Source organism: Drosophila arizonae, chromosome X (genome assembly GCF_054131065.1).
Source record: "Drosophila arizonae isolate 15081-1271.41 chromosome X, UAZ_ARI_1.0, whole genome shotgun sequence".
Taxonomy (NCBI): Eukaryota; Metazoa; Arthropoda; class Insecta; order Diptera; family Drosophilidae; genus Drosophila; species Drosophila arizonae.
The window spans coordinates 11,192,847-11,204,936 of record NC_142927.1 but is presented as its reverse complement, the minus strand read 5'-3'; the positions used below and the strand labels follow the sequence as shown (position 1 = coordinate 11,204,936).

The following is a 12,090-nucleotide window of genomic DNA, read 5'->3' as shown; positions in this document are numbered from 1 at the left end:
GGATTGTGCAATCCCTTGGGCTTAATCGAAGACATTAAATACACCGATTTAATCGGAAATAAAGTCAACAGTCAATCAGAATTAATTACGGCCCGAGCAAACGAGCCCAACCGAGGCAACGAATGGAAGGGAGAAGGGAATGGAACTAGGCTGACGTTTACACAACTATTAATAAATTATATAATAGCTTTAGCTAATTCCAGACAACAACTGAATATGCACTTAACCATATATATGTATATGTATATATATCTGACTCTATATATATGTATATATACATGTTTAGACTTATGTATAATGGCTAATTATCTACAGGATCAGTCAACAGCAGATCAGATCATATCGCATCCGGATAGAATTCACGGTAGGCAAACGCCTCGATATATTCCGGCCGGCGACAGCTGAAGAGCTCGTAGGACAGCTGCTTGTGGGCGTGCTTCTCGAGGGATTTGCGCGTCTTCTCCAGGAGCACGGCCTCATCGAATTTGATGCGTTTCACGGTCGTTTTCCGTAGGATATTCTGCACCAACTGCGACCACACGGAGCCCTCATCATCGGACGGCGGCTCCTTTTGCTGTTGCTGCTGCACCTGCTGCTTCTCCTGCTGTTGCTGCTTGTCTGCGAGGTCTGTTGTTGCTGCATCGGTGGGCGTGGCAGTGTTTTCTATGGGCGGCATTGGCACTGGCCGCGGCGTCGTTGGCTCCGTCTTGGCCGTCTTCAGATCCTGCATTATCGTCTGCAGCCGATCCACCGTCTCGGACATTCGCTTCCGAAAGTCCACGATGCGTCGCGTATACTTGAGCAACTCCCGCAGCTCCCGCTCCCGCTGCTCGACGGCTCCCACCGGCGACGGCTGTTGCTGCTGCTGCTGCTGCTGCTGCTGCCTGACGGCAACGTGCAACGTGCCCAGCTCCTCGTCGCTTAGCAGTGGCTGGAACTGCTGCAGCTGCGCCTCGTTGGTGCCCATCAGATAGACGCGATGCATGAACTGCTGCATGGCCGTCGTATTCAGCATGGCCAGCTCGTAGTCCAGACGCGCCGCCTCAATGGCATTGCGGATCAGCTCCACGTCGCTGTCGTTGACTGAGGCGAGCTGCTGCTGCTGCTGCTGCAGCTGCTCGAAGTGATCGAGCGTGTCCAGTATGTTGGCCAGGTAGCTGCGCATCATCTCGCTGTCGGCCTCCGACTCCACCTTGAGCAGGCCCAGGCGGCGAATCAGTCGCACATTTACCGCAAACTGTTGCTCCAGCTCGAAGAGCTGCCACAGCGAGCGCATCCGGCTCTCGTACTCCTTCTGAGCGGCAATGCCCAGGACGCTGCTGATGTTGCCATCGAAGAGCTGCAGGCCCCGTATGAAGGTCACGTCCATGGTGTAGTTGCCCATGAAGCTGGACACATAGCTGAGCACCTCCTGCGCTGTGGCGAAGTGCTCGCGCCGCTGCCCAAAGAAGTCGTCCAGATCCGTGACGGTCAACTGATTGCGTGCGATGGCGCCGCTCTGATCCGTCCGATTGAGTTCGCGCTCCTCGCGTATCCGTTCGAAATTGCTGACCAGCACATCCGCCGCCGGCTGCTGGAACTCATCGAACACCTCGATGTCCACGGCCATGGTTGGGGGAGAGGGGACGGTGCTGGTGCTGCTGCTGCTGCTACCGGTGCTGGGGCTAGGTGGTGCCTTGCTCGCACCGCCAGCTGCCTCGTGGCTGTACTCCGGCCTGGACGACTGGCACTGCGGCTTCCACTTCTCCTGCGCGGCCAGGCGCTGTTTGCTGCTGCGCTCGGCGAGAGCACGCGGCGTGAACGCGGACAGATCGAGCATTGTGAATATGTCATCCTTGGCATTGTGACAGCAGTGCAGCGCCGACATGTCCATGGGATGGGCCTCCGTATTGAAGATATAGGCGCCCGCCTGCACCACGCACACATTCTGCTCCGTGTCCAGCAGCACGCCGTGGGCATCGTCGCCGGCGTTGTGCAGGAAGTTGTCCTCGTCGAACAGCAGATACAGATACTTGGTGGTCTCGGCCAGGAAGAAGGACTCCATGCGATTCTCCTTCTCGTGGGTGACCACATTGCGTATCTAATGGGGAGAGGAATGAGTTGCAGTAAGGGAATCTCAAGCTCAAGTCTTACCGTCGCATAGCCGCACTTGGTCTTCGCACTGAACTCGATCGTCTCCAGCATGTGCTCGCCCAGCTCGAGCAGATACTGGTTCTTGGTGGCCCGGTAGAGGTACATGGCGGACTCGATGAGCTCGGGCCGCAGGGGATAGACCTCGCGATTGGGCGCCGCTTCGCCGGCTGGAATGTTAAAGAATTCGGGCAGGAAGCCGTACTTCTTCCACACGCTAATGTAGCGCATCATCGTGCGCATGGCGGACTCTGTGTCGCCCACGATGCTCAGTACGCCCGGCCAGAAGGACTCGAGCGACTGGAAGACGGGCAGCGTCACCTGGCCCTTGTTCATGCCCACCCACACATACCAGTCGTCCTTCCGCATGTACTTGTCAATGGGCGTCCGCGCCTCGCCGAACAGCTCCAGCAGCTCGGGGCGATTCAGCAGGATGGCCCCCTTGACCAGATACTCGAACAGGGAATCAACGCCGGCGCCGATGCCCGAGTCCAGAGCCGTCCAGCGTCCGCTCTGCACATCGATGTGATTGCCAAAGAGTCCAATGGACGAGCGTCGCTCCCAGAGCGCATAGATCGCTTGGAGGGCCACCTCCTCGTATATGCTCTTGCCCGTGAGCCGGCTCAAAGTACCGAACTCCACCAGAAAGGTGCCCACGCCCGCCGTACAAGTGACGGAGGTCTCGCCATTGGGCACGCCGTACCGCAGATTGACTGTGCCGTACGGCATGCCCGTGTTCGTGTCGAAGGCTGGCAGCAGACGCCGCGCCACATCCTCGGCCATGCGCAGCAGGGGGCCGGCGCAGGGCCAGCCCGGCTCCACATCTATGCCGGCGCGACGCGACAGAAGATGCGCCGACAGCAAGCCGCCAACAATGCGGATGTTCGTTTCGAACACCGACACGTTGATGTCCTTGTTGAAGTTCATCTTCTCGATGAGCGCATGGACGCGACGGAACTCCGTAAAGTTGCCCATGGTGGCCAGTGTGTCCAGGGCATCGATCAAGGTCAGCGAATAGCTGCCCCACGTATCGTGGCCATCGCAGGTGAGCGGACGCAGTTCATCATAGCTGCCGGCGTACTTGAGATAGCCGTCGTAGGCGTGCTGGAACATGCGGCGCACATCCTCCCTGCATAGCAAGCACACATCATATACATACATACACTGATCATATTCAAATAAATATAACTCCTACCGCAGCTCCAATTTGCGCGAACGTGAATAATGCTTCTGCCCAACGAGCTGCTTGGCGAGGCTGAGTAGGATACACAGAGTGCCGATGACCTGCAGGGCTTTACAAACGTTTTGCATATTTTAAGAGATTTGTTACAATCATTCCATGCGTCCCTAATTAAATTACGAGCATTGTCAAGTCCACATCGCTAGCGGAATCAACGAGTGCGATTTGCGGTTCTGGCTACGTAGCCGCAAAACAAAAATCAGCTGTTGCCGCAGTTAAGCGTGTATGCGTGTATTCTTATATGCAAATATATCGATGCTTACGCTGCTCAGGATGATAAATCGATAAGGGACACGTTCCACAAAAATACCAGAGAAACGGCCATTCCACCAAAATCAACGGTTCTTCAATTCAAAAAAAAAAATTTAAGAAGATTATTAAGCAAATCTTAAATGTTTTAAGTTCATGTTCATCACTAAAGTAAAATGGCATAATAAAAACTCTAAGCAACACATCAACTATCTCTCATATGTTAACTATAGCAAACAATAATTTATTTATATGATAATTATATCATAACTATAGATTATAATTTAAAGTATAAATTTCGGTTAAAGTTTTAGCCAAATGTCACAGACACTCAATCCAATAGGAAAAAAATCAGTCAAAACAAACAAGTGAATGTGTAGTATTTTTTAGTCGGTATTTGAAAATATCTAAAATTCAAATATCGATAGCTCAGATGAAACTCGCCCATTTAAAATATGTCATCGGCTCGATTAATAACAAAGAAAAGTCAAATCTCCAAAAAATTACAAACAGCAAAATGAAACAAAGTTCCTTATGTATGTACTTAATGTGCAATCTAATCACATTGATCTGTATTAATTTTGACCTTCCCTAATGTAGCTATATTTGCCGAAGACATTCTAAAGGATTATGGCACATTTATGGAGCAACACGATAGCAAAATGCAATTGTTACGAAAACAAATGCTCAACAATGGCACAGAAGAGCAATTGTTGACATCAGTGCTGCCGGCTATTGAGATTAAGTACATAGAGAACGATAGCATAAATGGATTCTTCAACCTGAGACTCACTGAGCCAGAGCTGCTGGCCAACAAACCGCTCACAACTTTGTCCAATTTGTGCAATCAGTGCAACGACTTAACGCAAATCGCACAACAATTGCAATTGAAGTTCCTGAGCACGAGCAACCAGATAGAGACTCTGCAAATTTCACTAGGCATAAGTCCGAACATGAGCCTCGAGCACATACTGTGTAAAATGAGTTCGGCCATTGATTTCTTCTGTCAGGTGTATTTCATGCTCAAGCGAGCGATTGCTGTGCTCCAGAATATTTGGATGCAAATCACGAGCTATGCGTCCATCGCTATCGATATACACGAGGCGCATCTCTTTGTGAGTATCGTAGGATATAACGGTAAATGAACTACTGTTAACTGCTAACTGTATTTGCATATTTGTGTGCAGAATATCTTTGATGCAATGGCCGAGCTGCTGCAGCACATTGTGACCTTTAACGAGATCACCGAGCAGTCGAATCTATCGAGCAAATGGAGCTTCTACAGGAAATGGCTTCAGACGTTGGCCAAGAACAGCGAAACATTTGAGCGCTGCAGCAGCTTCGAGCTAAATGGCCTGGAGACATCGCTCAATGATATAGAAAATGTGATAACTGGCAATATCTTTCGGGTAAACTAAGAAGACCATAACAAATAGATATAGTTTAACTAAATTGTCATATTCCATAGATATTCCTGCACAGCTTGCTGGAGACCAAGCGACAGCTGAATCTGAAGGATGCCAATGTTAATTATATAACGCAACATTCCAATGCCTATATACGCAAGCTGATGAGCTGCCTGGAAGCAAATCAGGCGCACGAATTTAAGCACTACGAGGATCCCAAGTATTTGCTGCGACTCACTGCATTTATCTGCGTGCTGCATCAGCTGGGCATTCTGCTCGATGGCAAGCTGCTGAAGAACGCCCTGGACACACTGCTGCGCTATCAGCGTGTGTCCTTGGAGCGAAACGTCTATTGGTCACCGCAGGCATTCATCGCCAAGCACGCGAAGACGCTGCTCAAGGCGCAGGACAAGCCACATGACAACCTCAAGCAATATCTGGCTACAGTGGAGCGGATAAACGGCAACGATTTCAAGACCTGCCGCCAACTGGGCACCCAACTGACCCTGTGGTCGATCAGCATGCAAAGGGTGTTCACGACCGGCTGCTTTGACCAGCTGAAGAGCTTCTCGAAGCTGATCATCCAGGGCCAGGGCTATGCGAACCAGGTGAATAACCTCATCGACGGCCTCATCAAGCGGCATTTGACCCTGAACCTGCCCGTAGGCAAGGCCACCCTATTCACGATCTGTAAGCTCATGCAATACCTGCAAGTGCTGCAGAAGATCTTTGCTGACAATCAAACATTGTGCATACGCTTCATGAGCAGCCTGCTGCAATGGCAAAAGCAAAAGATTCAGCATCTCCTCATGCTGACCAAGAAGAGTATTGTGGATCTCAAGCTAATGCAGAAGAAGATGAGTATTTTGACCACCCTGAAATTGTCGGAGAAGTCCATCAAGGGCTATCCCAACAAACGGCAACTGAACATGGTGAATCTGGCGCTCAGCGAATATCTGGACAAGGATCGCACACTGCCCGCCGACAAGCAGAAGCTGCTCAAGTCCATTTCGCTGCGCACCCACAATCTCTGTCGCCTGCAAAGGAATATGCTGGGCCAGTTCGATGCGACGCAGCTGATCAGCAATTACGACGCGTTGGCGCTGGCCTCCGAAGCCGGGCTCAAGGAGTATGTTCAGCAGCAACATAATCCCTATCAACTGCAGGTTGGAACAGCGACTTTTTATGCCCATCTCCTATCGATCCTTGACTAATACACATTTCTCCAAAATTAGAATCTGTTTGCAGCCAGCAGCAAATTGGACAAAAATCTGGGCTTATTCCAGCTCGGCGATGGGAGCTGCCAGACCACACAGAAATTACTGGACTGCGAGCGGGACTTCCTGTGCAATCATCTGGAGTATCTGCTGCGTGTCGAGGCGCTGTCCCATCTATTCCTCAGTCAGGAGCATCCGTTCACACAAACAACGATCGACTACAGGAGCTGCATCAAAGTGCCGGCAACAGAAGTGAACGGCGCTTATAACATACTAAAAGGTTTACAATTACTATAGTCTATATGCATATGTATGTGGAGAGTTACTCACCTTGTCTTACTGCTAGATAACCTTGAGAACTATTTTACGGCCACGTTCTATAATTTAACAACGATTGCGCCTCACGATTGGAAGTCATATGAGAAGATGCGTCATCTCGCCAATAAATTACTACAACTACGGCCTGTCGACGACTACTTGCCCAATCAGATAATTGATCAGGTAAAGTAACTAAATATGTATTGTGTAATTCATTGTAAAACAGCTTGGATAAGAGCTCAAAAATGATGTAAATCTAATCCGTAACGACATAAACTGGTTTAGATAGGTATATGTACCCTTTTTCGCAAACATTGTCGAACATCTGAAAATTGAAATCTGTAAAAAGGGCGTATCCGTACCATTTGGGACATGTTTATCCGAAATATTTGATGCGTGCTTAGATTTTTGTTTAAAAGTACACCAAATTTGTATTTTTATCCATATTAGACATATTCTTTATCCATATTTTTTTATCCGAGAAAGCATAACTATTTATACTGCAAACTTTTATATATATCAGCTGTTTCTTTTTTTTTATTATTATAATTAATATTAAATCTATACAGACTTCATAATTATTATCCAAATTCGTATCCATTAATATATCAAATCTTTACTTTATTCTACTTAGGGCATTGACGTCCTTCAGATAATGCGCAATATCCACACGTTTGCCTCCTCCTACGCCTACAATATGAATTTGCAACTGTTTGTGGAGATGCAGAGTCGGAACAAGCATTTGGATATAATCGGAACGCGTCATGTGGCCAATTCCGTGCAGACCCATGGCACGGGCATTATAAATACGACCGTGAATTTCATCTATCAGTTCTTGCGCCAGAAGTTCTATACGTTCTCAACATTCTTGCACGATGAGCATATTAAGTCGCGACTCCTAAAGGAGTATCGCTATCATGCCGAGCAGAAGCATAAGAAACCCTACCAATCGTATCCTTACGAGAGGGCCGAGAGCTTCATCAAGAAAATACGCAAACTGGGCGTATCCAGCAATGGCGAGACATATATGGATCTATTTAGGAAGGTTATAACACAAGTTGGTAGGTTTTTGATAGACTCATAAAATCATTTTAAAAAAAATCAAATTTATTATCCGGCATTATCCGGCTGCAGGCAATGCCGTGGGCTATGTACGTCTGCTGCAATCGGGCAGCAAAAACGCCAACTTTAGAAGCCGCTCCTTTATGTCCAGATTCCACAGCAACTTTATGCGCGGCGAGGCCAAAGACTTGGACCCGACGACCATGGGTTCCATCAGGGAATACGAGAAGAGCGTGGAACATCTCAAAGAATGCTATTCGGACTGCACCAACTACTTTAAGGTATAGCTACTTCAACTCCAATTCGTTTAGGATTATGCCTAATTTTTGGTTTACCTGCACAGCTATTGATGCAAGGATTCCAGCCATTCCTTTGCAATCCACACAATCATCACCTGCGCACATTCTTTCTCATCGCGCCCGCTCTGATCATGAACTACATCGACTATCGGGTCAAGGAGAAACTGAAAATGTACAAAAAGGATCAGTCAAAGTGTTCGCTATTCGAGGATGGCTTTGCCATCGGCCTCGTCTACATTCTCAACATGCTGAATCAGCTGGGCGACTTCCATGAGCTCGGCTGGCAACTGACGACCACACATCAACTAAATGCCGAACGCATGAAGCTCAAGAATACGCTGGCCACACAAGCCAAGAATCCGAGCAATTCCACACACCCAACGGCCACCGACGAGAAGCTACTCCAAACTGTCGCCATCACCGAGAGGCACGTGAATGCCTTTGAGCAGGAATACAATTTACTCTATGCCACCTTGAGCAGTGCGGAAATCTTTTTTCAATAGAGCTCCATGTTGGAGCCAAAGCTGAAGATCCAGTTTAGAATTTGTTACTACGTTTAAAGATATACTATATTATATATATTGAATTTTTTTTTTAAATTTTACACTTGTAAAAACCGAGCTCAGCTCAGTTTATATATTTCAAAATCAACAAAATGTTAATGAAATTTATCAAAATTGTTAAAGTAAATAATCTTGTGCTTGTGATATTTTTGGAACAAGATTCGCGCTTCCCAGATTATGGAACCCATCTCTCATAATGTTTGTAAAATAAATTGAAAAATATTATATTAATATTTAGATTCATTTGGAGTTGGAGTAAAAGTCTGTTTGGATTTGGTTATATTTTTTATATTTTCCTTTTCTAATTTCACTTTATTAAGACGAAATTATAAATTTGACGTTTGGTAAAATTGAGTTTCAAAAAACATTTGTTATCCATGTAAGTTAGCTGGTTTAACTTGTTGTTAGACTACATGTTAGGGTTAGTTATTACTGAGGGCACTTCATGCTAATGCAAGTTCTTCAAATCGTGTCAAATCACAAAGGGTATATATGTATGTATATATATGTAAATGCATGAAAAATACAACAACTGGACACGAAGGTCGCGTCCTTGTGAGTCAACGACGCACACGAAATCCTTCGAGTGCGCATACAATATTTAGATATTACGATAGAATTTTCATAGCGTTACACTTAGGATTAAACACAAATAGTACAAAGTGCTTGAATTCAACATTCAATTTAGATCTCATATGATAGTCACGCCAATTGGGTTAGTTTCACTTCTTTGTTCTCTTCGTTTTCTTTTCTCTTTTTTCATTTTTTTAGTTAGTCTGTTTAGAATCGTTTTGGTACCGAGTAGTGCTGGTATTACAATCAGACGCGTAAGGTACACTATTGTGCGATTCTATCTTGCATTGACAATGTTTACCTGAAAAGTTGCCCCTTATATTATATGTAATATATATTCATACATATGTATATTGATTGATAACATAAAATGTCTATTGAAAATATGGTGTGTATTTCATATTATTACAGTAATTGGTAAAAAAAAAATTGGAGAAAATGCGAACGGGTTTTCGTCTTAGCAGAATTTCCAGCTTAAAGTGCACCACAGTCCTCGACCACAATTTTCTTTGAGGTCTTGCCGGACTGCGAGCCGTAAGACTCGATCTTCTTGACGACGTCAAGGCCCTCGACGACCTCGCCGAAGACGACATGCTTGTTGTCCAGCCAAGCGGTCTTCACGGTGCAAATGAAGAACTGGGAGCCGTTGGTGTTGGCGCCAGCGTTCGCCATCGACAGGATGCCGGGGCCGGTGTGCTTCAGGCGGAAGTTCTCATCGGGGAACTTGTTGCCATAGATGGACTTGCCGCCAGTGCCATTGTGGTTGGTGAAATCGCCGCCCTGGCACATGAAGTTTGGAATGACGCGATGGAAACTGGAGCCCTTGTAGCCGAAGCCCTTCTCGCCGGTGCACAGAGCACGGAAATTCTCCGCTGTCTTCGGCACGACGTCAGAGCGCAGCTAGAAAATTGAAATCGAAATAAAGAATAAGTAAATCAAATTAGACAAGTGTCAAATGAAATCAAATGCATGCACATATATTTATAAATATATACATACATATAATGTGTACAATGACCGGAAAATTACCAAAACTACATGTATGCACACACGCACACACAGATACACACACACTCTCTCGCTCTCTCACACTCACACAGTCAAATACGGCAAATTGCAGCGGAGAGTTGGCGCGTGGAATGTCACTGAAATCGTCTATTGTCTAAATGCTAAAATATATATTTTAAAAATGAAATTGACGTAAGCCAATTACATCATCAAAATAAAATCATTTCTTTCTATCAACTTTGTTCATCAAAGTCAAACGGGTTTACTGTATTCTTACACACACACATATGCATGTATCGCATGACATACAAGCAGCCTTTCTACGTTTAGAAATTGAGGTTATGTTTGCCTGTATTGATTTGTGTGTACATCCATATGTATGTACAAATGCCGGCATTTTTGTCACTTCTTATTTTTTTCATTGTATTAACTTAGAAAAAAGGTGATATGAGCTGCATTACTTGGCATATATTCAACTCGGCAACTAAAAATATAAGCGGCGAACTTTAATTGTGCTATCTCAACACATACACGCCCATTTAGCCCGGTGTGTGTGTATACATACATGCAGATGTACATGAATACATGCATTTTTGATTGAAGTGTATATGTACTCGTGTATATACAAACTCAAAGGTGACTAAACGGTAATTGCCACTTGAAGCCATAGACACACACATATGCATAGACAAACATGCACTTGTGTATTTAATGTAATTAGTTTCAGTATGTGAGTACGAAAGGACACAGTATGCCTACAATATAAATAGTTAATCACGTGTCCCTCTCTCTCTCTCTCTTTCTCTCGTGCAAACATACTGTAAACTCTGTAAAAAATGAGTGTATGTACACAAAAATGCATGCATGTATGCATATGCATGTACACACGTGTATACAAGATAATATGTATACACATACGTACATATACATACACACGTACTTATGTTAAATTACTGCAAAAAGTTAACAGTCTATTGTCAAATTGCAAATAACGATGGAAAATAAAAAAACCGGCAAAATTAGTAAACTCACCTCCATTACTATCCTACCGACGGGCTCGCCATCGGCGGTCATATCGAAGAATACTCGCGGTAAAGTACTCATTTTGGACTGCTTCGAATATTCGCGAACAAACTGAATTCCAAATTGCAACTGACCTCTGTTACTGGCAATTCGAGCTGGGGTTATAGATTTTTGAGGTAAAATGGCGGACCCAGCTAAGCGAAGTGCCGACGACTTGTGAATGTTACGAAGCAGAGTTGCACCTAAAAATACCATCGTGGAAGTGTGCCCGCTTGTCTATCACTAACGTACACGAGGCACTTGGAACCGTTTCTTAGTCATTTCATTCCATCATCCGTTGTTATATCACAATAACGAGGGTGAAAACATTTGAACCAGTCTGGTTCCGCGATCATTGTGTTGCGCATATTGCATGCGATATATTTTTCAATACATTTGAAAAAAAAAAAAAAAAAAATAGAATAGATTGTCTTATGTGCTAACATATCATATCATTATGGTATCCCCATATGTGCTATTTCTTTTTACTGAATATTCAAACTAGGTGGCGGAATCGAAATCTAAATTCAAACTTATTAGATCTTAACGAAAAAAAAAAATACTATAAAAAAAATACAAGTTCTGTAATGAAAATGTATTTTGAAGCTCGGAACATTTAGATCTTCAGTATATATGTATTTTTTAAATTAAAATTGTTCGATAAGTAGTTCCATAACAATGACCAATTGAGCACATTGCAGCTATTGTTATCGATATCTCTGTATATCGGGACTCTTGTTCATTTTATAGTGTTATCGATTCCAATTGAAAGAATATACTCGGCGACAAAAAAGGGTTGTTAGGGTTAGGGTTGTTAAAAAATTTTGATTTAACTCCCGGTTTTCTCAAATTATATTCGCATAATTTATTTTAGGAGTACCTACGATTGTTTTCCTCAATTTTCGGCGTATCAGTTGCTAAAATCTTATTTTTCGAAGCTTCCACTTGGCGATCATTCAAGAT

At 44.8% G+C, this 12,090-nt stretch overlaps 3 protein-coding genes across 3 annotated transcripts; 1 reads left to right on the top strand and 2 right to left on the bottom strand.

Annotated features, from left to right (window-relative positions):
* Positions 1–217: 217 nt before the first annotated feature.
* Edem1 (ER degradation-enhancing alpha-mannosidase-like protein 2) lies at positions 218–3,716 on the bottom strand. The gene is made up of 3 exons (XM_018015808.2): positions 3,326–3,716; positions 2,134–3,259; positions 218–2,080 (listed from the first exon to the last, which is right to left on the bottom strand). The coding sequence occupies exons 1-3, from the start codon at positions 3,439–3,441 to the stop codon at positions 338–340; spliced, it is 2,985 nt and encodes a 994-aa protein (XP_017871297.2). The 5' UTR covers positions 3,442–3,716; the 3' UTR covers positions 218–337.
* Positions 3,717–3,984: 268 nt separating this feature from the next.
* Positions 3,985–9,496, top strand: SWIP (strumpellin and WASH-interacting protein). Its single transcript, XM_018015688.2, has 9 exons — positions 3,985–4,155; positions 4,220–4,734; positions 4,807–5,028; positions 5,088–6,191; positions 6,261–6,522; positions 6,589–6,743; positions 7,195–7,621; positions 7,695–7,903; positions 7,966–9,496. The coding sequence occupies exons 1-9, from the start codon at positions 4,053–4,055 to the stop codon at positions 8,422–8,424; spliced, it is 3,456 nt and encodes a 1,151-aa protein (XP_017871177.1). The 5' UTR covers positions 3,985–4,052; the 3' UTR covers positions 8,425–9,496.
* Cyp1 (Cyclophilin 1) lies at positions 9,431–11,343 on the bottom strand. The gene is made up of 2 exons (XM_018015788.2): positions 11,098–11,343; positions 9,431–9,957 (listed from the first exon to the last, which is right to left on the bottom strand). Exons 1-2 carry the CDS (start codon positions 11,341–11,343, stop codon positions 9,532–9,534), a joined length of 672 nt encoding a protein of 223 aa, XP_017871277.1. The 3' UTR covers positions 9,431–9,531.
* Positions 11,344–12,090: the final 747 nt, after the last annotated feature.